We start from the raw sequence: 25,051 nt of genomic DNA, 5'->3' as shown, positions 1-25,051 counted from the left end.
CCATGAGGGCCTGGGGTGCCTCCTCTACTCTCCAATGGTCTGCATGCCTGGGAACAGGTAGCTGGCCCTCCACATGTGCAGGCCGAGGCTTGGGGTGGGGTGGGGGAGCTTTAAAGGGGCGACAGGCAGCAGCCTCAGAAGGGCGCGTCCACCATGCGACCCTGCGGGGCTTCATGCCCCTGTACTTTCAAAAGAGCATCCTGTGTAGTGTGGATGCTCTCTTTCGAAAGTGCGCTTGGGGCCTTTTGAAAAGGCGAGTGGAACCTTTGATCCCCATTTGCCTGTGTGGACGCTCCCTTTCGAAAGAACGGCTTTCAACATTCAGTTTCGAAAGCCATCCTTTCCAAAGGGACCTGTAGTGTAGATGCAGCCTTAGTCTTTAAGGTGCCACAGGACTCCTCACTGTATGTCAGTAGGCGAGAGATTGCCATTATTGCCTTGTTTATATTTAACTTCAATTGTGTATGTGCCTAACTAATTTTGATTTCTTACATGCATATTCGTATACAGAGGTACTCACAATAATTAAGAGAAAAGTTTGATACCGCCCGCCCGTATTAATTTATTTCTCAAAATAATTATAAGTGCAAAATATCAGTTCTGAATGTGCATAAGAATAATAACTGTGGGAATCCATGCCCAAAAAACAAAAACAGATTTCCAAAGTGAAACAAAAAGATTTTTAATACTGTATTCTTAGCAAGAACATTTTAACAAAGAATGTGTACTTTAACTTAATATGGCACAACAGAGAAACCATACTTAAAATTTCCATTATCTAACACTCTACTGCATATTCATTTTTTTATCTTGAAAGACCAAAAGCCAAGCTGAACTGAGCATAAAAAGTGTCAATTTTAAGCCTCATATTTATATCAGCTATTAGAGTTTAGCTCACACTCTTGAATTGGTCATCTAATGAAAGGACAATTTTTACATTGTTTTAAAAAATGTACAGACATTTTTCTTTAAAATGTAATATATTGAATATCAGCTTCAGTAAACAAAGCTTAATTTATAAACACAATTGAAACGGCTCTATGCTGAACAGTTTCAGTGATAAACTGGACTTGTATGATGTACAGCCAGTGAGGACTTTTGCAGCTTAATAAAATCATTGTGCCATTGCTATACAGTAATCACTAGTTTTTTAAAAAAAAAGTTAGTTCTTTTGGGAATAATTACTTTATGTGCTTAAAAATACTACAACTTCTTTCTATCCTCTGGGACCTAAATGATCAGTTGCTTGGTTTGGTATGGTAAGCTTGTAAAATGTCTCAGTATATCTCAGTGACAATATGGCAGTTTTCAATGCAGCAACAGTAAATTTCTTGAAATTGTCCTTCAAGTTCCATGCTACAAATCCTGTACTTCACACAGTACTGAAGGCATCAGAGGTTGGAAGGGATGTCTTTCATGTACTATATAGTCTTCAAATAGCAATCATATATTTTTCAACAATAGCTTCCTTCAGTACATAATAGTAGGTTTGACATATGTTCTGTTTTCTGGAAAAAAAAAAGGTGATTACATTGTGAGTTATATACTTTGTGTATGAAATTTTCAGGGTTCTTTAGCCATGCAGCTGAACTTATCTGTTTTGTAAGTGACATAGCCCTTGGTCAAGCATCTGTTACTTCTGGAAAACAGGCTCCTATGTATTAATGGGGCCTTAGGAGGAGCTATAAAGATATAACCTTGTGTATGTCACACTTGGAAATAATCTGACTGTCCAAGCAGATCCACCTGTTTGGTGCATTGACTATCCCCCTATATATGGCATAAGTCACAGGCTTTCTGACTGCTGGGATTACAAGCATTTGCAACACAATTTCTCATCACAAACAAACTCAGTAAAGTTGAGACAATAACTATTTAAAATAGCCTCAAGTTTCTGTTGCAATCTGTCGCGCCATCTGACTTCTGCCATCCTTTCCAATCTCAGTTTTAGTCTCACACAAGGTTCCTCCTACTACCCTATCACAGGCTCAGACTCACCCCATCCTCAGCGACTTCTACTCTAGCCCCAGCATACACACTTGCTAATTTCCACTTATGGCTCGCTGTAGATCAAACCCAGCCCTGATTCCAAAGTCATGATTCCTTCTCCACACGCAGCCTGACTCCCTCTTAGTGGCGGCTCTCAGGGTCTGGAACTGGATTGTACATTCCATGAAAACTGACACCCACTATCCACCTGCTGACAAATCTCAAAGCTGGATTTAATCATATCTCTAATTTTTACTCCCAGATGACAATTTTTAAACCAAAGGGGGAACGGTTTCTGTCTAACTGTAAAAATCTAGGGACAAGCTCCACACTGGAACACAGGGAATCTGTGAGGCAGACTCTGGTCCTACACATATTTAAAAAATGGGACTTAAGAAAAATCTTCCTCTTCTCCTCTGGGCATAAGGAGGAGGGGTGTCACTTACTTGGCTCTGTGCTTCACTGTGCTCCCAGGCACTGCCCCACTTTGCTCCAATTGGCTGGAATCTGGCCAATGGGTGCAGTGGGGGAAGGCTCCTGGTGAGCAGTTCCCTGCACTGCTGTCTCCCCTGCCGCAGGGAAAGGGGGTGGCAGCATGTGGAGCTGCTTTGTCTGCCAGCCAGCTGGATCTGGCCCACAAGGCTTGGAGCTCCTCTCCCTGCAGTGGTAAGCTGGTGCTGGTGTTCTGGCCTCACGGGGCGGGGGGAGGGAAGAGGGGTGCTGCAGGGCTAGCGTGTCGGCAGAGACGTCCCAGTGCAGCATGATGGGAAGGGGATGAGCACTGACCCTTGTGGCCCACATGCAAGGTGCTTGGGCCACAGGCAGCACTTTGAGAACCACTGAACTAACGGGATAGTCTTATCCTTGCACTATAGTAGTCTGGCTCCTTTGTAAATCCACTGAAATCAGCCACATTGTGGAACCCAGTATGTTTCTAGTGAGACCAAACATGCTCACAGCAGAGGGAAGCCACTGTTTCCTGAGGTATAAAACCCTAGAAAACTAAATGACGGTTTTTCTTCTGATTTTTCTCCCACCACAGCCTTTTAAAACAATAACCTTCAGTTTCAGAGGGCAGAACCATGATGTGCTTAATACACTGTTCAGTGTACCCCAGAAAAACACATATTTTACATTGCACAAAGTAAAATGTGGCTACTGCAGATCCTAAAAGGCTTCTACAAAGTAGGGCTACTGAAGAGGAAAACTACACAGAAAATCAACATAGTAACAGCAGTAAATCAATATTTGTTCCACAAGAAAATGGTGTCTTACACAGAATACCCTTCCCTTTGATTATTGTCTTTATTTGAAAAGACAAACAGAACTCCACCCACACACATCACAAACAATTTCCTTGGTACAGAGCCTATCATCTGTGATTGTCAGGTTCAGCAATTTTAAGCCCAAAGAAAAATAAATGTTAAAATACACAAAGCCAAAGGTAGTATGAATCTATATTCCTAGCCAATGTACACTGAATCAAAAATTCGGACAGCTAAAGCTACTAGTTCTGATATTGCAGATGGTAGCAAAATAATAATCTTGAGTAGCATTTTGTATAATGTTGACATCAGTTCCATTAATATTTTATATACACCAATACTGAATAGTCCTAAGGAAGGAACCAGTATTGACCTACTAACTGACACTGATCCTTGGAGCAGTCTCAAAGTTTGCCACATTTCAATTTCAAAATGAATTTCAGTTATAATATGAGTGATTTATCATTTAGCAATAGCTGTCAAAGTAAGCTCCTCGATAAAACAAAAACATCTGGAACCATAAACAGGAGAGCAGTAGCTGAATTTTAATTCAACTCTGACATGTTCAGTTCATTAGGAACAGGAAACAGCTAATTAGTAATTGAGTGTTTCATGTTTTTAAGAGCACTCCTACTCTCCAAGCAGATATGCTCTAATATGTATTTTGGGTATAAACAAGACTAAAGATCAGAAAGAACCAGGGTATCTCAGCAGAAGTTAGAAAAAAAAGATGTTTGAGGAACTAGGACTAGACATTTAGTGTCTTAAGATTCATCAGAGAAAGTCTGGGAAGTGAGGCAGTAGAAATGCATATATTATGACTTTTTTAAAGCGGATTCACAAAAGTGTATCACACGGTAGTTTGTAAATAACGTTGCCTATTTTAATATTTAACTAATGGTGGTTAGTCATATAGACCTATTGACACAGAAGATATTGATTGCCCTTAAATGCCTTCAGAAAGACCCTGTTTAGACTCAAGGCTTTAGCTCATACTTGCTATGCTTCCAAATGGGAGCCCTATTTTGGTAACACAAAAGTTCCGTAGTCTGTAGGGAAGTAGCTCCCTTCTGAGTTCCCGGGAGCAAGATTTGCTAAGGTAAGTAGGGGCCTTAAGATGCAACTAGACACTTTTAGAAATTCCACTAGGAATGTGGTTCCTAATGCTCATTGGCTTACATCTGAATTAGGCAAATAACTCACTTTACCGTAGGGTTACACTACAGCCATTTGCTAAGATAGTATAAAAAGATGTGTGCTCTCTGAGCAACATACCTGTGCCAGCCCTGGGCTTGCTGCAATTATACCACAAAACTGGGTTTTTTTCCAGGCCAGCATGTTTGTCTCATGGTGGATGGTTTGTTGGTATTGTTACATACACACTGAACCTGATTTGCTGTATAGGGTACCAGCACTGTTCTTAGCTGCTCTTAAAAATCCCCTCAGACACTTATCTGCAGTGTGAGGTCCATGGATACCTGTAGCCTCACATGTGCATAGCATTCAAGGGAGCACATTCGACTCAGGTGGGTTTATATGGACTGCTAGATGAATACTGGATTTTTCAGTAAATTCACAATTCCAAGAAATAAAAAAAAATGCATTTTCAGTGAACAAAATGTTTAGTGAACTGAAAAGTTAAAACAAAATTAGTTTCAGGTCAACCAAAACTTTTATTTGACCCAAACCAAAATGGTTTCTTTTTATTTTTGACCTTCTTTGTAAATTTTTTTTATTTATTTATGTATTCTTACGTGGCAAGAAGATCTGAGTCACTTTCTCAGGGCAGAAGATACTTTTTTGAGGGAGAGAAGACATGACATGAAAGATCCAGTGAAAGCATTCCTTCTGCTCATTATAAACAAATTGATCAGGAAGTTTTTGTTGTCAGGTTGAAGGGTATCCAAGGATTCATGTTCTTCTACAAATCCACAAACATTTCAAAGAGGTTTTGTTTTGTTTTGTTTTTACGTATCACAGTTCTTCCAACAAACTGAGTTATGCAAATGATTTATTTGGTGATGAGATTCCGTGAGATAGACCTACTTCTTCAGATCAATTTCATTTCCAAAACAGACTGACATATATAAGTACAGAAGATCAAAAAGAAAAAAAATTGCAATAAAAACTGACAAATTGAAAGATTGAAAGAAGTGGGTGAGAGGTGGGGAGATGTTAATTGTCCTGTCTGAGATAATTATGAGCATCAAAGGAAGGGAAAACAAAGCCGCAGCCATGTAGCACTTCAAAGACTAACAAAATAATTTATTAGGTGATGAGCTTTTGTGGGACAGACCCACTTCTTCAGACCAGAACAGATTCAATATATAAAGCACAGAGGTCCAAAAATTGTTATCAAGTTTGACAAATCAGAAAAATTGTCCCACGAAAGCTTATTAGGTAATAAATTATTTTGTTCGTCTTTAAAGTGCTATATGACTGCTTTTTTGTTTTGATAGAATATAGACTAACACAGCTATCTCTCTGTCAAAAAGGAAGTAGTCCTTATAATGCGTGAGGCAGTTGATGTCTCTGTTCATACCACGTGTTAATGTGTTGAACTAGAATATGTACTCTAACTCAGAAATCTCTCACTCTAATCTGTCAAATTCTCAATGTTCCAGGATGCAAATTCCCAGGTCTTTAAAAGAATGGACCACTCCATTGAAGTGTTCACTGACCAGCTTGTATGCATTGAGTTTCTTGATGTCTGCTCTGTGTCCATTTATCTAATTCAGTATTTTTGCTGGCAGCATTCTGCCTCTCAGCCATGAGGCATGACACTGCTGTTGACAGTTTCTGTCAACACAAAAGCTGTGTGGACACTCTGGGGAGCCTTCTCTCCACAGACCAGGCATTCAGAACGATGGGCAGCCCTGCTTGCTGTGCTTCCGGGTGCCTATTTTGTTGAGAGAGCAGCCAGACAGTCTGGCCGCTCTGTCAACAGAGCTGAGCACTCTTCCGATTGGCTTTTGTGTGTGGCTGCACTCTGTCAATTGAAATTTTGTCAGGAAATCTCTTTCGACAGTGACTTCTGTTGACAGATCACTGTTGTGTAACTGTAGCCACAGTGTGCTTTTAAGGACAAATATAGAGGACCAGAATTAGACCTCATTCCCAGCTAGTCTTGTAGACCTGGGGCTATTGTGTATTTTTTTTAAACAAATCATAACTCTATTTACCACACAAGGTTGAAAATCCCTGTCTTAGCATATCTGCAAGTACATCACCAGTAAGTATGTGGTGTTCATATTCAAATATTAACACTTCATTTAGAAGTGCTATTCCCTTAATTACATTGGTGAACTTAGTGCTTGTAAATGTGAATCTGAATATATAGGCTCTGGCATATTATGGTCATCCTGTATCTACAATGTTCTGTTTGGCAAAACACTAATAAATGAGTCATTGAAATTTTTCTTGTTTCAAGAGCACTTGTTAGACAAAAGGAACAGTTCTGTATCAGTAGCAATGCAACCAACATTCACTATATGGCATCCTCTAATTTCTTACAATCCTAACTACAAGAAATTAAAGTTTTAAAAACATTTTGATGTGGATTGTCAGAAAGAAGCAATGAGAGATAGACAAAAATTCATAGCACCAAAGAATATTCAGTAACTCTCTCTTGTAGCTGACTGTAACAGATATATCCGTTTATAGCATTTTATGGTATTATATAGTCAAGATTTGAATAAATATGTCTGCAATAAATGTATTCTTTATTAAGTTTATCCCTTAATCAAATATTCATTTATGTGGGCTTCATTCTATTAAAAATGAAATTACACAAAGGTGAGCAAAACTGTAGATTTACAGTAGTTTAAAGCTTAATCTCATTCTCTAGGGGTAATATTGACAATATAAAAAGTACATAAATGATATTCCCTACCACTAAAATGTGCTTACGAGCCCCCCGTGCATGTTATACTGTTTTACAACCTACAGTGAAATGCATGACTGGCTTAATAAGCAAGACCTTTAGAAAGCTTCTCCCCAGATCCTGCAATACATAATAAAGTAAAGATCTCCCAGTTCCTACATGAACCAAATCTTATATTAATTATTGTAATTTTCCTGAAGGATTTTGTTTTCTTTCTCAACAGAGTGGTCATTTCAAGGTATACGTATCACTCTTTTTTCCACAGCATAACTCTTTAACCATTTAAAGGCATAATTTATAGAAAACAACATTGACAAACAGTAGTCACCATTCCCATATATATTCACTTTTCATGTTTAATTTATCCCTCTTTTCTACAAGCATTTATTTTGGTCCTTCTCATTCCCCCCCCCCCCCACTCCCTCTGCAAAACTAGTGTGCAAAGACTGACTGCAGATCTTGACTGTGCTCCTCTAAGATAAAATAAGGGAGGCAAACAAGCACCTTCACATCAAACACTTTTCTCTGCAGTTTTTTTTCATGAATACCTGTATTTTGCTTCTTAACATAGGACTTGTCCCTTATGTGTTTTCCCAACCCCACCCCTGTTGTGGTTTGCACATCCTTGTGGATAGGGTTGGCAGCCTATATATAAAATGAGATTTTATAATGCATTACAGAAGTCAAGGGCAAGTATATTGTACACTTAATACAAGATATGATGATATGTGACTGCAAATGCCCATTTGAAGACATAGTGAAACAGTGCCGTAGCTAGTGGTAAGGCAAGAGTCAAGCCTAATGAAGTTTCATTTCTTATAAAAACATTCACAACTCCACCCTAAGAACCAAAGATAATTATATACAATAGTTGGAGATGTTTTTTTTGCTGAAAAATAAATCACTTTTCCCCCTAGTTTTCTATAAAGAAAAAAAAAGGACCAACCTGATTACAACCATAATTGTAAGATCCTAGATGGTAATTAGCAAACTAGCTGCTTTGGTTTACAAATTTCCTGTAACGCACGTAGCTTTTGATATCCTTATGTCATGTGTAGGCTTAGTTTCTGATGCTTTTGTAGCAATACACAGAAGAAACCCTAACCCTAACCCTAAATAACTGAACCATTACAGTGTTTTATTAAGAACGATTTCTCTTGTAACATTACAAAATTCAGTAGTACTCTCAGCCATGATAATATGGGCTGAAATTACTAGTGGATCAGCTGACTTTTTAAAAGGAGTTCTTGGAGCAGGGGAAGCTGTTTGGATTTATTTAACAGCGTTGTGTGTCTGCTTGGGGAAGTCACTGCTGTGTAGGTGTCTCAAAACAAAAAGTTCTGTTGAATACAAAGGAAATGATAGAGGCACTGTTTTTTGTTTTTTTTTCAAATTCTGCTAACATTTTAAGGAACCCTGCAGAAACTACCGATTAAACCAGTGTGAGAAGAGTGCTTTATGGAGATAGACATTATTGTGACAAAGCAGGATACATACCAGTGAGATAAAATTAGTCTTGGGAGGGTGGGGGGAAGGGGGAATACAGGAAGCAAAAAGGAAGATATCTGGGAGCCTGCTGGGCAGTAGGAGAAATAATAGGGCGATAGGAGGAGAAATATTTAAGAAGTAAGATGCTAGTTTTAAAGTGCCTGGTCTGATTTCCTTCCCCGTTCCCTGTTCCCCAGAAATTTCACTGGGCCTTAGCCTGATCTTACCAATGCCTTGGCATTGACTTCAGTGGGAGTCGGACCCTGGGACTCAGTCCCACCAAGGTGCTGACTCCTTTCTTTTGAGAGTCTGAGTAGCCTCAACCACCACTGCCTGCCACTGACTTCAGTGGGGTTTGTATGGTATACCTGGAGGTAGAATTTGGTTTAGTGACAAAGTGGTGACTACACTGGGCTCATTTCTGTTTGTCACAGAGACTGGATTTTACAATTGGGTTTGGTACATTGGGATACTAAAAAAGTAACTGTTGGGTTCCAGCAGATTTGTAATAAATATTAGATGACAAAATACATTGTAAAGTTAAATAGACCTTTCTCTTTGCCATATGTGTAAAGAAGCAAAAAGTGATGGATATTTATTGACAGTCACTACATCTATTCCTTGCTTTTTCAAAAAACAAAAGGTAAAACAGCATTGTGTCACTTTGCCCTTGTGCTTTATGGTGTATGTCTCAGACTTTTTTTAATTACAGAAGCCAGTTTCCCAATAGTGTCATCTCTCTATTGAAATGTATTGAAACATTTTTGCCTTGTTTCATGTGGTATTAAATCAGCTGTTTATAAAAGTAAGATAATGGGCTTTGACGATTGTGTCAATATCCCCTAACAATGAAATAGTCATCCAAAAGTTAACTAAGGTATAAACATGCAAAAGGAGAAGTCTCCTTACGATCATAAAATGATGTTATTTTCTGTTCAGCAGTTCATGTTACTGCTGTTCATGCTAATTAATTAAAGGAGCTGTTTCTGTAATGTGCAAACAGGGAATCTGAGAAACTGAGAGGGCTTTTAGGTCTCTGAGTGAAGTTAAGTCAATCTGGGTGCGGGCAATCAAATGTAATGAAATCACTTGTCAGTGCTAAGCTTGCAAAAACTGTGAAGTTTGACTAGGGAGTAAAAGGATTATAATTAGATTTCCAATAGGATAATAACTAAATGGCAGAAAGCAGTAAAGAGAAAATATTACTTTGTTAGCTAATGGTGCTGCTGTTCGGTTTTAGTTTTTATCAGCACACTTGTAGTTGTGCTAATTTAATTTGCTTATATCAGCAAAAATGCACCACTCAAATGGTACTTGAATGTCATTTGCAAAAATCATTAATCTGAAGGTGCACTTAATCACACCCAGCATGTTTATTTTATGTGAATCAGAGATTGGTTGAGAAAAAGTTTGATGTGATATCTGTCTGGCCCACTACTAAGTTATGGAAAGAGGAATGGAACAGTATTTGCCTGGATGTTTCACTCTTTCCTTCCCCATTTGGCTACGTAGTAGACATCTTAACAATCACTTTTTTTAAAAATAAAATCATTATCTGAAAAGATTTACCCACCTTAAGCCATACACAGCTGATAGACTAAACATCTAGGATTGTAGGCATAATTAGTGAGAAAGTTAGATATGAGGGTAATACTATAGAGACAAAATTTCAGATCAATTGGCATACAAAGCATAGAGCAAAAGACCCAACTAAACTGAAAAGATTTATAATGCATATCAGAATCCAAGTACATGAACAGCTTGCATTAATAAAATCCGCTTAAGAAATACGATGTGACTTAATTACTGTGAAAGGTGGTCATACAATATTTTTGTAATTCTCCTTTAAACCATCTTTAAGCACTGGAACTAATTGAATTCACGAGAAAAGACTGAGTGATTTCTGTCCAGCAGACCTACCGATAACAGAAAAAGACAGGTTTCCATTGAAGCCAGGGCTTTTTGCTATCAGCTGCAGATATATATATATTTTGAAATAGCTTTGTATTAGGGATGCATGAATTGTTCTCCCCACAAACAAAACAGGCAAATGAAGATGGTGATGGAAAGTATATTCAAATTGTTAAAGACTAAAGGGCAATTTTAGCTGCCAAGTTTTGTAAAAGTACAATCAAAAGAAAATGGAAAAAGATAATACAGTATCAACATAGAGTGAAAGGATATGGATAAAGAGCTGCACAGCAGAACTGCAGTTAAAGCCAAATCAAAGCTTATTACTGTATTAGCTAGAGAACACTTCATAATAGCCATTTTACAAGCTTATTGTGGGTTTGTATGAGTACTGTCTTAGCTCACAGCACTTTTAAGTATAAACAGAACTGTCTGGAAAGACTCTATGGCAGTCATTTGTTACCGGTGATATACTATATTTAAGATGAGTTCAGAATATTTCCTCTCATATTTCTGTACATGAGGGAAAGAAAACTGGTTTTTCTACCTTCTGTTACAGCTAAAATTGTGATTCTGTAGTGCTGTTAATACTGGGCATTGCATGCAATGTAAAGATTTTTGGATTCTAGTATTTGCAAATTCCAAAATAATTCTAGCAGAACATTTAGCTTTGTCATTGTTGACCAGTATGTTTATGAAGAATGAGATTTTACATACTTTTGTGGACTCATTTTGAATAATGTAAGAACATTAACTTGAAAAACATCAGATGAAGACAAAGTAAACAGACAGATTTACAACTCAAGCAGAGTCCTATTTTATGCAAACATTTTTACATTCATAGGGGAGCACCAAACTGGAGTATGAACAACCTAACTCCTGAACATGTAACCTCCCTCTCTCAAATTTGATCATTTAGGGCCAAATCTAAAGCAGACATGGCACTCCCATTTGAAAATGTTTGCTTTTTCTTCAATTACATATGAAAATTTACTTCCTTTTCTGATAGGATTCTGATAGGAGGCCTTTAGTCCATGCCTCCACTGTGTGAACATTCATGATATCAGTGCTTTGGAGTTTTCTAAGCAAGATTAAAGTTTATTTTAGTTTGTAAAATTTCAGTGGGAAAATTCCCAGTACTTGTTTATTTCTGAATATTATTTTATTTAACTTCCAAATTTCAGTAACTTACAGCAAAACCATAATTATTTACATGTAATTATGATTTTCCCCTCTTTAAAATAGGCTACTGAAATTATCATTAGAAATAGAAAACTAGTAAGCAAAATGTCTGTGAAATACTTTTAAAATATCATAGGCATACCTGGTAGCAATGGCTATTATTAAGATTGCCTGACACTTTCCACTAGGTTAAAGAAAGACTGTCCTGCAATTTCTGCATTTGTTAACAGGAATCAAAAATTAGACCAGCTGATGGGGCGCTAAATCTCATTTCTCTGGGCTATCATACATTACAGGTTTTCAAATAACAGTGAAGTATACTGCACCTTGCATTGCTGCACTGTCATGTTGAGTTCCATTGTGTTCTATTTCCATGTCTGGGATTCCAGCATCTGAAAAATGTGACACTTCAGATTAATGTCTTTGTTCTTCCTTGATGCAGCTTTAGAAAATACTTATTGCAAACCAGGATGATCTTTAACTTGTCCTGCACAAAACATTTGCATTTTGCAGAATTTCCAGTAGAAAATTGTTTACAAAATGTGAAAAAGGATTTCCAGTCTTAGGCTATGTCTACACAGCAGAGTTATTTCTAAATAAGCTATTCCGGAAGAATTTTTCTGGAATAATTTATTTCAAAATAACACTTCTACACAAAGGCCGTTTCTACATAGGCCACTGTCTTTGGAATGCTAATACATGGAGCGAAAGATGCTAATGAGGTGTGGCTGCAAATTCCCTGTGCCTCATTAGCATAACATCATGTGATTTGGAGTCCGGAAGACCGTTCTTCCAGACTCCAAAATGCTGTGTAGAAGCACGGCCCTTGGGGGGAGCTTCCAGAAGGAAGTCCTTCTTCTGGAGGCCCCTTCTTCCCAAAAATTTTTGGGAAGAAGGGTCCTCTGGAAGAAGCACGTGGCTACATACAGAAAGAGGAATGCAAATGAGAGAACTGAAAATGCAAATGAGGCATTAATTTACATATCTTGTGGTTCATTTGTATACTCTCTTTTCTGAAGAGATTCTTTCAAAAGAAAAAAAGCACTGTGGACAGAGCTCTTTTGAAAGTAAACCCCATTTTCAAAAGAACACTTCTTCCTGAAACAAAATAGGGAGAAGGGTCCGGCCAAAGATTGGATTTACTTTTGAAAGAGCTGCATCTACACTGCTCTTCGCTTTTGAAACAATATGCAAATAAGGTGCCAGTTATGTAAATCTGCAACTTATCTGCATTTTTGATTTCCCTCATTTACATATGTCTTTCAAAAGAGGAATGCAAGTTCAGGTACAGCCAAAGGCTGTGTCTACACTAGCAAGGTCTTTCAGAAAAAAAACAGGCCTTTTCTGAAAGAACCCACAGAGCGTCTACACTCAAAGGCTGTTTCTACACATGCCACTTTCTCCGAAAATTTTCAGGAAGAAGGGGACTCCGGAAGGAGGACTTCCTGCTCGAAGAACCCCCTCAGGGCTGCACTTCTACACCCCGTTTTGGAGGCCAGAAGAGCGTTTACTGGACTCCAAATCACATGAGCTTATGCTAATGAGGCGTGGGGAATTTGCATCCATACCTCATTAGCATATTTCGGGCTGTTTATTAGCATGCCACTTTTGGTAGTAAGAGCCAACGGGTGCGTCTACACTAGCAAGTACATTCGAAATTAAGATCGGAAGACTGAGTTCTTTCGAAAGAAACCGCGGAACGTCTACACTGACACGGCGCTCTTTCGAAATTAATTTCAAAACAACTGCCCTGTTCTTTCAAAGTCAGTCCTCCATTCCTGGGCTGGGAAAAGGCGCTCTCTTTCGAAAGATTATTTCAAAAGAGAGCAAGTGTAGATGCTTCGCGGTCTGCTCTTTGAAAAAAGTGGGTCCTCCATGGCTGTGATCAGCTTTCAGTTGGTGGCGCCACTCACAGCACAAGCGGCGCTCTATGGCTCTAGTGTCCAGCCGCTTTTCAGCACACAGGCTCCCAGAAGCCCTCAGACAGGAAGCTGAGAGCATGCGGGCAGCAGGGAGCCCACGCTGCCACACACACAGCTCCCAGCCGCGACGCCCCAGGGGAAGCTGCAGCACCATGGCCAGCAGCCAGGACTCCCACCCACCCAGGGGCCATCCAGGGACCAGGGGGAGTCCTCTCAGGAAGGGAGCCAGCCTCCTAAGTGCCGGGCTCCCTCCTGGACAGAGGCCAAGCTGCAGAACCTCCTCGCCCTGTGGGAAGATGAGGAGGTCCTGCAGCAGACAGGGGTCCAGTGCTGAAATGCATCTGCATTTGAGTGCCGTGCCTTGGCAAGGGCCTCACCGGCCAGGGTCACCCCACCTGGACCCCGGACTAGATGAGGTCCAAGGTCAAGGAGCTCCAACAGGCCTACTGCCGGGCTCGGGACATGGCCAGGCAGTCAGGGCAGTGCCCACCAGGTGCCCCTACTTTAAAGAACTCGACTGCCTCCTTAGGCCCAAGGAGGCAGGACCCCCAGCCTGTACGTCGACATGGCGGACCTCCCAACCAAGCTAGAGGAGACGGGGATGGGGACCAAGTGGGAGGACCACCCCAGACCACCGGCCACCCACAGGTGCCCCCCCTGGATCCAGGACACCAGCTATATTGAGGGCTCAAGTGAGGGGGCCCTCGTCATCGACATCCCCTCGGGTCCATCCAGCCTGGCCCTGTCTAACTGTGCCTCTCCTGAGTTCTGGAGGGACCCACAGTTATGTACCATGCACGCCGGTGGCTGTGGGGCTGAGGTAGGGGGCACACAGTGCTGCCCAGGGTGGCTGCAGCCCACCCACAGGGACATCAGCCCCAGGGCACGGCCAGGCCAGACGGCCCCACTGCGCCGGCCTCACAGGGCTGATATGTGGCACCCAGCATCATGCGGCCTGGACAGTATCACGGGCCGCCAGGCCGCGGAGGACCATGGGAGGCAGAGGAGAACAAACACTCCTGCATCCCAGATGGGGAACCCCGGCTGTGGTCCCTGCAGGACCACCGGGATAGGGTGGTGGGGGTGGATGGGTTCAGGGGGTCCCTCACTGGGCCTAATGGCCCGTTCCTCTCCCATTATGTCTCCACAGCTCCAGCAGCCAGCAGCCGGACCAGCACAGTGACAGGCCTGGGGAGACCCACTACTGAGACTGATAGGGAGCGGCCTAGGCCTCGGATGGGGCCAGTGTGGGGCTGCCGCTGGTCCCTCCGCTGGCACCACCAGTCTGGGGAGGAGGAAGCAAGGGACACGGCCCACACAGATGCCCTCAGGGAGCTGATGGGTGTCGTGTGGGACTGGCTTGCCATGGAGCGGCAGGCATGGGACTGGGTGGCATCCAACCTGGATGCCCTCACCCAGGCTGTGGTTGGCCACCTGGCCCCTGCCACTGCTCCATTGCGGGTAACTCCCACACCTGCGCCCCCCCGTCACTCCCCGCCATCCCCCACGGCCCCATCGCCCACCCTGAGGATGACCTCCAGGAGGGTTGCTACTGTGCTGGCCACCTGGAGCCACTGCAGCACACAGTGGCCAGGACCACAGCCAGTGTGCTGGCCACAGCTGCAGTGGAGGGGGGGTGCTGCTCGGGGTCCATGGGGGCCCGGGATGCCATCTCCACTTTCCCTCTCTCTCTCTCTCACTCTTGCTGCGCCTGGAGACAGGGTTGCTGGCCCTCCACGTGTGCACACCGAGGCACAGGAAGGGGAGGCCCTTTAAGGGGATGGCAGGCAATGGCCCTGGAAGGGCTCGTCCGCCATGCGACCCTGCCCGTAGCGCTTCCTGCCCCTGCTCTTTTGAAAGAGCGCCCTGGTATGTGCGGACGCTCTCTTTCGAAATTGTGCTGGAGGCCTTTCAAAAGAACGGACCGAACCTTTGGTCCCCGCTGGTGTGTGTGGACGCTCCGTTTCGAAAAGCCATCTTTCGATGTTCTCTTTCAAAAGACATTCTTTCGAAACAGAACTGTAGTGTAGATGCAGCCATAAAGTGGTCTTTCGATCTGAAATTGAAAGAACGCAGCACTTTTTCCGGAGGCCCTCTTCCTCTCTCAGATGAGGAAGAGCACCTTTTTCTGAAAGTCTTTCAAACAAAAGCTCTGTGGGCCCTTCTTTCGAAAGGGGAGCCCTCATGGCACCAGGATTTTTCAATCCCTGGCCTGTTCTTTTGAAAGAGCGGGGGCTGTGTGAATGCCCGATCAATCTTTCAACCTGATTTTTTGTGTGTGGAAGCGCGCTTTTGAAATAAAGTTTTTTGGAAGAGATGTTCCTGAAGATCTTTTGAAAGATCACTGTAGCGTAGACATAGCTAAAATGCATATTGGAATAACACTCAGCTATTTTGAAATAGAATATCCAGACACAATAGAACCTAATTCAAAATAGAGCCCGTGGATGCACTGAAGTTTATTTTGAAATAGCCCCTATTCCCTGTCCCTATTTCAAATAAACTAACAGATTGCTCTGCAATTTCCAGCCCTGCCCATGGTGCCTATTTCAAAATAGGCACTGTTCCATGTAGAATGAAGTTTACTAAATTTGAAATAAGCTGTCTGCTATTTTGAAATTATTTAGACATAGATGTATTGCGTAGATGCTTGTAAAGGTATTTTGGAATAGCGGCCATTATTCCGCAATAACCAGGCTGTGTAGACATGCCCTTATAACGAGTAATTTTTATCATATTTCACATGTTCTCTGGTGGTAGTATAGTAAACAGTTTATGCTATTAATCTGTTAGTGAAATTCTGTTTTGAAATACTGGTGTCATCGCTTGCATGAAAAAGTAGAAATTAACAGATGGAAAATATTAAACTAAATTGCTGCATCCTAGTAGTATACTCACAAAGTATTAGATACTCAGTGAGAGTGTCAAATTGTCTGTTTTGAAGCCATTGTACACTGTAACCTCCTTACTCCAATTTTATGTCATGATCCCATCTTTAAAATATCTCCCTAATGACAGCTAAGCCGCGTCTACACTAGCCGGCTATTTCGAAGTAGCCGTGCCAGCTTCGAAATAGCACCCGCCGCGTCTACGCATGGTGAGCGCTATTTCGAAGTTGAAATCAGCGTAAGGCGGCCAGATGCCGAAGTCGCTATCCTCATGAGGAGATGGGAATAGCGCCCTACTTCGATGTTGAAAGTTGGAGTAGAGTACGTGTAGACGATCTGCGTCCTGCAACATCAAAATAGCGGGGTCCTCCATGGTGGCCATCAGCTGAGGGGTTGAGAGATGCTCTCTCCAGCCCCTGAGCTCTATGGTTGCCGCGTGCAGCAGCCCCTTAAAGCTCCCCGCCCCCTTATTTCCTGTGCAGGAAGCTGAGAGCTCGTGCAGTCAGCAGCACAGCCGCATGCACAGCCTGCACGTCTCTCTGCAGCCCCAACCCACCATCCTGCACCCCATGGCAGCCAGCCAGCCCCCCAAGTGCCCACAGGGCACCCCCCGCAAGGGGACCTAGGGCTCCCAACCTGCCAGCCAGAGGGGGAAGAGGCAGCGGGGCCCCTCCTGGATGGAGGCCGAGATCCAGGACCTGCTGGGGCTCTGGTGCGAGGAGGAGGTGCTCCAGGTAATGGGGAGCAAGAGGCGGAACGCGGATGCGTTCGCTCGGCTGGCCGAGGGCCTGGCTGCCCGGGGTCACCCTGCCCGCACTCCTGACTATGTCAGGAGTAAGGTGAAGGAGCTGTGGCAGGGTTACGCCCGGGCCCGGGACACGGCCAGCCAATCTGGGGCCGCCCCTGCTGCTTGCCCCTTTTACAGGGAGCTCAGGGAAATCCTGGGACCCCGGTACACCTCCTCCCCACCCCCCAGCCACCCTTGATGCATCGGCTGACGAGCCCCAGCAGGCCCCGGAGATGGAGTCTGTCCCGGAGGCCAGCCCTGCACCCCAGGGGCCCCCCCAGGAGCCCACCCCTGGGACACCGGAGGAGGAGGAGGAGGTGGAGGAGGAGGGGGCCTCCAGCGACGGGGGGCTCCAGATCGCCGTCCCCTCCCGCAGCTCCAGCAGGGCATCCGCCCGATGGCTGTCCCCCGACTCTGGTGCACACCCCCAGGGTTAAGAGGCGGGGACACGAGACATGACCAGGGCCCTCCACATACCCAGATGACCATGGCCCCGAGGACAGCAGTGGCATGTCCCTCAGAAGAGTCCATCAGCCCCCGCCCCCCAGCAGGACAGAGCCATGCCCCATCCCTGGGGATGGGGGGACCGTAACCTAGGGTCCCCCGTGGGGGGTGGTTGGACACCCATCATCAGCAGCAGCAGCATCTCCAGGGGATGGGGATGGGGAACCAGCAGCAGAAGGGTGGGGGGACAAGGGCCACGGGTCAGGGCCCAGACTAATGGCTGTATCCACTCTTCTTCCCTCCCTCTGTTCTGCAGCTGCGCCATCAGAGGGCCCGGAGAGCACCGGCGCGGCGTCTGTCGTCCCGGAGAGCCCACCGGGGCCATCCCACCAGACTAGCCCCTCGGCGGAGCACGGACCAGCCCCAGGACGAGCCCAACAGTGGCGGGGCCATCTGCGGGCATCCACGGACCCCCAGCTGCTCGCCACTCTCTGGCATGAGCTGGAGGTGTCCAAGCGGCGCCTGCAGGTGGAGGAGCTGCGGCTCCACCTCCAGGAGCGAGCGCTGGCCTGGAACCAGGAGGTGTGGGGGGCCTTCATGTGCACGTTCGATGCCATCGCGCAGCACTTGGCCCCCCCGCCACTCCGCCTGCCATCCCTCCACCATCGGCCGTCCTGGGGCCTGCCACCGAGGGGGAGCATGGGCCTCCGGACACCGCCCGGCCATACCTGCTGGTTCTCCTGGCCCCCACGCAGCCTCGACCAGGCCTCTGGCCGAGACATGGGTCACGCCCCCCAACACCAGGCGCAGGACAATAGGGGTGTGTGGCCGAGGACGTTGCCCCCCAAGGCTCCCTCCTTTGGACTCACTGCCCCCATGTTGGTGTAAATAGTTTTTGTTCTACCCCTGTTTTGTAACTGCCCCCCATGTACATAGTTCTCCCCTTATTCTTCTGTTTTTCATATTATTAATAATACAAAGGGTTGCAGAGTTTTGTTTAAAAAAATTCCATTTTTTTATTGTACAGAAGTGCGTGGGGGGTGTGCTCTCAGGTTGTCTGTGGTGTGGGTGTGGGGGCAGGGAGTGTTGTGGAGGATGGGGGTGGTGCAGTGGGTGGATCACCTGCAGCTGGCCCTGCCAGCGTTCACCCCGCAGCCTGGTCAAAATGGGCCTGCAGGGCCTCCCGGACCCAGATCCCCTCAGGGTTGACCTGGCGACTGGGGGCAGCGGGTGGCTGGACATTGGCCCTGCCAGCCTCCACAGCCCAGGCCTGGAAGAAAGCCTCTCCCTTGCTCTCCACCAAGTTGTGGAGTGCGCTGCATGCGCCCACAACCTAGGGGATGTTGGTGAGCCCTGCATCCAGGCGGGTGAGGAGACACCTCCAGCGCCCTTTGAGGCGGCTGAAAGTGCGCTCGACCACCTGGCACGCATGGTTCAAGCGCGTGTTGAACCGCTCCTGGCTGGCTGTGACATGGCCTGTGTAAGGGTGCATGAGCCAGGGCCGAAGGGTGTACGCCGCATCTGCGACGACGCAGAGGGGCATGGTAGTGTCCCCCACAGGGATCTCCCGCTGGGGCATGTAGGTCCCCGCCTCCAGCCGGCGGCACAGGCCCAAATTTCTGAACACCCGGGCGTCATGGGTGCTGCCAGGCCAGCCAACATAAATGTCCAAGAGGCGGCCCTGACTTTCCACCAAGGCCTGGAGGACCACGGAATGGTATCCCTTCCTATTGAGGAAGCGTCCTCCGCTGCACTCCGGGGCACGGATGGGGATATGAGTCCCATCCAGAGCCCCAAAGCAATTTGGGAAGCCCAGGCTGGCAAACCCCGCGATGGCAGCATCCGGGTCCCCAAGCCGCACGAGCCTGTGGAGGAGCAGGGCATTGACTACGCGGACGACCTGCAGAGGAAGGACATGAGAGAGCACCGGTGAGGGGTGTGCAGGATGTGTCTGGCCCTCCCCCCAGGACTCCCCCCCCCCAGGCTCCCTCCCCTCCCCGTGGGTCCTCTTACCTCCATGAGGACAGCCCCGACGGTGGCCTTGCCCACGCCGAACTGCTGCCCTACGGATCAGTAGCTGTATGGACTGGCCAGCTTCCAGACAGCGATGCCGACCCATTTCTCTACGGTGAGGGCACATCGCATGGGGGTGTCCTGGTGCCGTAAGGCAGGGGTGAGCCACTGGCAGAGCTCCAGGAGTGTCTGCCGGCTCATTCTGAAGTTCCAGAGCCAGCGGTCTTTGGCTACGTCTACACGTGAAGCCAACATCGAAATAGCTTATTTCAATGTAGCAACATCGAAATAGGCTATTTCGATGAATAACGTCTACACGTCCTCCAGGGCTGGCAACGTCGATGTTCAACTTCGATGTTGCGTGGCACCACATCGAAATAGGTGCTGCGAGGGTACGTCTACACGCCAAAGTAGCACACATCGAAATAAGGGTGCCAGGCACAGCTGCAGACAGGGTCACAGGGAGGACTCAACAGCAAGCCGCTCCCTTAAAGGGCCCCTCCCAGACACAGTTGCACTAAACAACACAAGATACACAGAGCTGACAACTGGTTGCAGACCCTGTGCCTGCAGCATGGATCCCCAGCTGCCACAGAAGCAGCCAGAAGCCCTGGGCTAAGGGCTGCTGCCCACGGTGACCATAGAGCCCCGCAGGGGCTGGAGAGAGAGCATCTCTCAACCCCCCAGCTGATGGCCGCCATGGAGGACCCAGCAATTTCGATGTTGCGGGACGCGGATCGTCTACACGGTCCCTACTTCGACATTGAACGTTGAAGTAGGGCACTATTCCGATCCCCTCATGAGGTTAGCGACTTCAACGTCTCGCCGCCTAACGTCGAAGTTAACTTCGAAATAGCGCCCGACGCGTGTAGCCGCGACGGGGGCTATTTCGAAGTTAGTGCCGCTACTTCGAAGTAGCGTGCACGTGTAGACACAGCTATTGTCCCACTTGCTGAGCACCAGCCACTCCCACCAGTCCGTGCTTGTGGGGTATCTCCACTGCCGGCGGCGTGTGCGGCGGGGGGGGGTGGCGGGCTGGGAGGGCAGCAAGGTCTGGGGCTGCTTCCTCATCCCCTGAGGACAGCTCATCTTCCTGAAATAAAAGATGGTCAGCTGCCTCCTGCATGGCACTGAGCAGGGCAACCACTGCTCCTCCAGGGGCAGGTGTGTGGGCCTCTGGCTGCTGCTGCTGCTGGAGGTCCACGCTGCTTCCACGGGGTGCGCGTGCCTGTGGCTCTGCAGATTGCGTGCTGTGCAGGCTGAGTGTGTCTGGGAGGGGCCCTTTAAGGGAGCAGCTAGCTGTTGCCCCAGAAGTGCTAGTCCGCCCTGTGACCCTGTCTGCAGCTGTTCCTGGCACCCTTATTTCGATGTGGGCCGCTTTGGTGTGTAGACGCTCCCCTGCAGCGCCTACTTCGATGTAGTGCTGTCCAATGTCGACGTTGAACGTCGACGGCACGAGCCCTGGAGGATGTGTAGACGCTATTCATCGAAATAGCTTATTTCGATTTCACTACATTTCAAATTACTAAACATACATACTTTTGATCTGGGAGCTAAAGCGTTCCCTGAGAAGAGGGGGAAAGAAATCTTGTACAATTTCTGCTTGAATAAGCTATTTCGATGTAGCATACCAATGTAGATGTAGCTCTAGTAGTATATATTTGTTACAGTTTTAAAATATTTCTTCTCAAGTGTGCGTTAACCTCTGGCATGTATGTGTGTGTGTGTTTGTACACACACACACACACACACACACACAGAGTTCAAGCAGAAATTGTGCAAGATTTCTTTCCCCCTCTTCTCAGGGAACGCTTTAGCTCCCAGATCAAAAGTATGTATGTTTAGTAATGTGAAATGTTAAGCACTTCCAAATCTCTGACAAGAAATCCCCACCAAACTGCTTGTGCTCTGATTCGAAAGTTAGGAGAGATGTTCCAATAATGTGACACACATATACACATCTGAACCATAATTTAATGCTGATAATGTCTTTGTAGGCAGTGCCTGTAGGTGCTCTGAGGCTCATACACCCAAGAGTGTTGGGATAACAGATGCCACTATCCTATTCAATGCCATCAAGGATTAACATGAGGAGTATGTGATTTGAATTCAACCCCCCTGCCCATCCTGTGGAAACATCTGCTTTCCCTTTATAATACAACACTTAGAAACTTTGGCAGAGACTTTTTAAAAAAGATCCTGTAAATACAGATGAAGAAGTCATACAGCTTTAGAATTGTGTGCTCAATATCCCCAATAACTCTTCTGCTGCTTTCAAGCATTTTTTCCATCTTTTATGTCTGTGACATCTTAACTTGTCGGTACTTGTTTGGCATTATGGACCAGCATGCACTCAACTGATCACATCACAACTCCCTCTAACCCTCACTAGTGACCAGTGCAGGTCACAGAAGAAGGTAAATGCCACAATTCTATAGTGTTGCAAAGCTTTTAACATTTTTATTGTGTATGTAAAACATCATTACCAAATAAATGACAAGATGACTCTAACCAAATAAGGTTTTCCTTACCCACACAGGTAGTTGTGTGGGGCTGATGTCACCAGCAGGGTATATGTTGGTGTATCACAAAGAGAGAGAAAGAGAGAGAGAGAGAGAGAGAGGGAGTCACTGGATCTGAAGGAATAAATAAGGGCACAGGCTATGTTTTACACTAGCAATAACTGGAATGTCCTCCTTTCCTAATTATCTGGGGCATTTAGCACATAATTTTAAAGGGTTTTACTAGCCTTTTAAAATATGTGCTGTATGCTCATAAAACAACAAAATTATCTACAATTAACACCAATATGTATTACAGAAAGAGACCTTCAGAGTTAATTTAAAAAAATAGAAACTTTCACCATCACATTTCAAATTTTACAGGAGTAAAATTGCAACTGCAATTAAACTGCAGTGTTAGGTGCAACCTCCTTTGCTGGTGAAATCAGATAAATAGCTAAGTACCAGAATGTGTGCTTCTTGCAGGTGTTAATGTAGACATCTATCTGATTGTGCGTGCAAATTAAGTAGTTGTCTAAATGCCTAAAGAAGCACAATTAATTGTAGATTCAACTGTATGTTGAAAAAATTAGTGGAGTATTGACATCCCTGACATGATTTTCAGAAATGCTGAGCACAAATTCAATGAAATCAACGGGAGCTGCAAATCCTTGACATCTCTGAAAAAAAATCAAGCAAATGGATTCAGTTTAATCTGACAAGAACCAGATACAGAACCAGAAACCCGGGCTATGTCTACACAGCAGCATTATTTCAAAATAATCCATTCTGGAATACCTACTCAAAATAACACAGCTACACCCAAAAGTCCATTTTCAAATAGCATGGCCAGACAACTAATCCTATTTCAAAATAGTGCCATTGGACCCCATCATGGCTTATTTCGAAATAGCACTATTCTGTGTGGCTGTGGCTGTCCTGCCCCTACCTTTTGGAAGGGGCATGCAAATGCGGCCGATCGGAAATGCAACTGAGGCATTAAATATCTCACACCTTATTTGCATACTCATGTGGGATCTCGATTCTGGAAGAGCTGATTTTGAAAGCCAAAACAGCCGTGTAGACAGGGTTCATTCGAAAGGAAACCCTGCTTTCGAAAGCACACTTCTTCCTGCAAAAATTAGGAAGAAGGGTGCTTTCAAAAATGGGGTTTCCTTTCGAATGAACCCCATCTACTTGACTGGTTTGGCTTTCGAAATCAGCTCTTCTGGAATCAAGACCCTGTGTGAGTATGCAAATGAGGCAAGAGATATTTAAATCAACACCTCATTTGCATTTCCGATCAGCCACATTTGCACACCCCTTCTGAAAGCGAGGGGCAGCGCAGACACTCTGTCTTAACAGCTCCTATTTTGAAACAGCTATTTTGAAATAGGTGTTATTCTTCCTGCAAAGAAGTTCACAAAATTCAAAATAACATGCCTGCCATTTCTAATTTATTTAGAAATAGTGTGTATGCAATGTAGATGCTTGCAAAGTTATTTCAAAATAATGGTTGTTATTTCAAAATAACTTTGCTGTGTAGATGTAGCCCCAGTGAAAAGTAGGTAGATCCATTTTCCAACAAGGAAACAGAAGTGCTAATTTTTGTTCAGATCTCTTTAGACTGAGTATTTTTAATATCACTTGATAGAACTTGCTCTCCTTGCTTAGTCATGCATTTCTGCAGATTAAGTTGTGTCGTTTTCTTTTACAATAATTGAGATGGCTGTGAAACCTCAACAGTCATGGAGATTTACAGAGTGTAGAAAGCTTAATAAGACCTGAGTTTCATCAAGTTGAAGTTTTAGTATGTAATAGTAGTAGTAGTAGGCATCCTTCAGTCTACGTAGACTATGGATCACGCCCTTCGTAGTTCCATTTGGAATCATCATTTGCAGCGTCAACTGTGACTGTGAAGGCCCACATGAGAGTGACAGTCCTTGCTACATCTGTTGCATGTGTAATGGGTGTCTGGCAGGTCCTTACTGTGCTTTCTGTGGGCTCGCTTCTCCTCTGCTAGCTGTCTGATCCTCATCTCAGCCTTCTGAAGGCCCTTGTGTAGTTCCTGCCTCCATCTGCTGAGATCGTCTGCCAGCTCCTCCCAGCTGTCTGGCTCGATGTCTACCCCCCTGAGGTCCCTCTTGCAGACATCTTTGTAGCGCAATTGGGGGCATCCAGGAGGTCTTTTGCCAGAGGCTAGCTCACCATACAGGATGTCTTTTGGGATCCTTCCATTATTCATCCTGTGGACGTGGCCAAGCCAGCGGAGCCGCCGCTGCCTGAGGAGGGTGTGCACGGTTGGAATTCCAGCTTGCTCAAGCACAGTGGTGTTGGGCGCTCTGTCCTTCCACAATATTCCAAGGATGCGCCTGAGGCAGCGCAAGTGGAAGACGTTCAGCCTCTTTTCCTGGCAGGAGTACAGGGTCCAAGTCTCGCTGCCATAAAGGAGGGTGCTGAGGATGCAGGCTCTGTAGACTTGCATTTTGGTTTGGGTGTACAACTTGATGTTATTCCACACTCTCTCGCTGAGTCTGGACAGAGTTGTGGCTGCTTTGCCGATCCTCCTATTTAGCTCAGTCTCCAAGGACAGGGTGTCAGTGATGGTGGATCCAAGGTAAACGAACTTGTGGACAACCTCTCACGTATAGTTGTCAATGCTGATTGATGGAGGTTCAGCAACGTCCTGACCAAGTACATTTGTCTTCTTTAGGCTGATGGAAAGCCCGAAGTCCTTGCATGCTTTGGAGAACTGATCCAGCAGTTTCTGAAGCTGGT

At 45.3% G+C, this 25,051-nt stretch overlaps 1 protein-coding gene across 2 annotated transcripts in view; it reads right to left on the bottom strand.

The window, feature by feature from the left end:
- Positions 1-667: 667 nt before the first annotated feature.
- Positions 668-25,051, bottom strand: part of DACH2 (dachshund family transcription factor 2) — a 652,263-nt gene continuing 627,879 nt past the window's right edge. For both annotated transcript variants that reach the window (XM_075007949.1, XM_075007950.1), the window contains 2 exons: positions 12,045-12,110; positions 668-1,508 (listed from right to left, as the gene is read on the bottom strand). In XM_075007949.1, the coding sequence (XP_074864050.1) occupies positions 1,471-1,508; positions 12,045-12,110 (104 nt within the window). In that variant the 3' untranslated portion in view covers positions 668-1,470. The remainder of the gene's footprint in view (positions 1,509-12,044; positions 12,111-25,051) is intronic.

This window comes from Carettochelys insculpta, chromosome 13 (genome assembly GCF_033958435.1).
Source record: "Carettochelys insculpta isolate YL-2023 chromosome 13, ASM3395843v1, whole genome shotgun sequence".
NCBI classification, from domain to species: domain Eukaryota; kingdom Metazoa; phylum Chordata; order Testudines; family Carettochelyidae; genus Carettochelys; species Carettochelys insculpta.
This window is presented reverse-complemented; position numbering and strand designations above follow the sequence as displayed.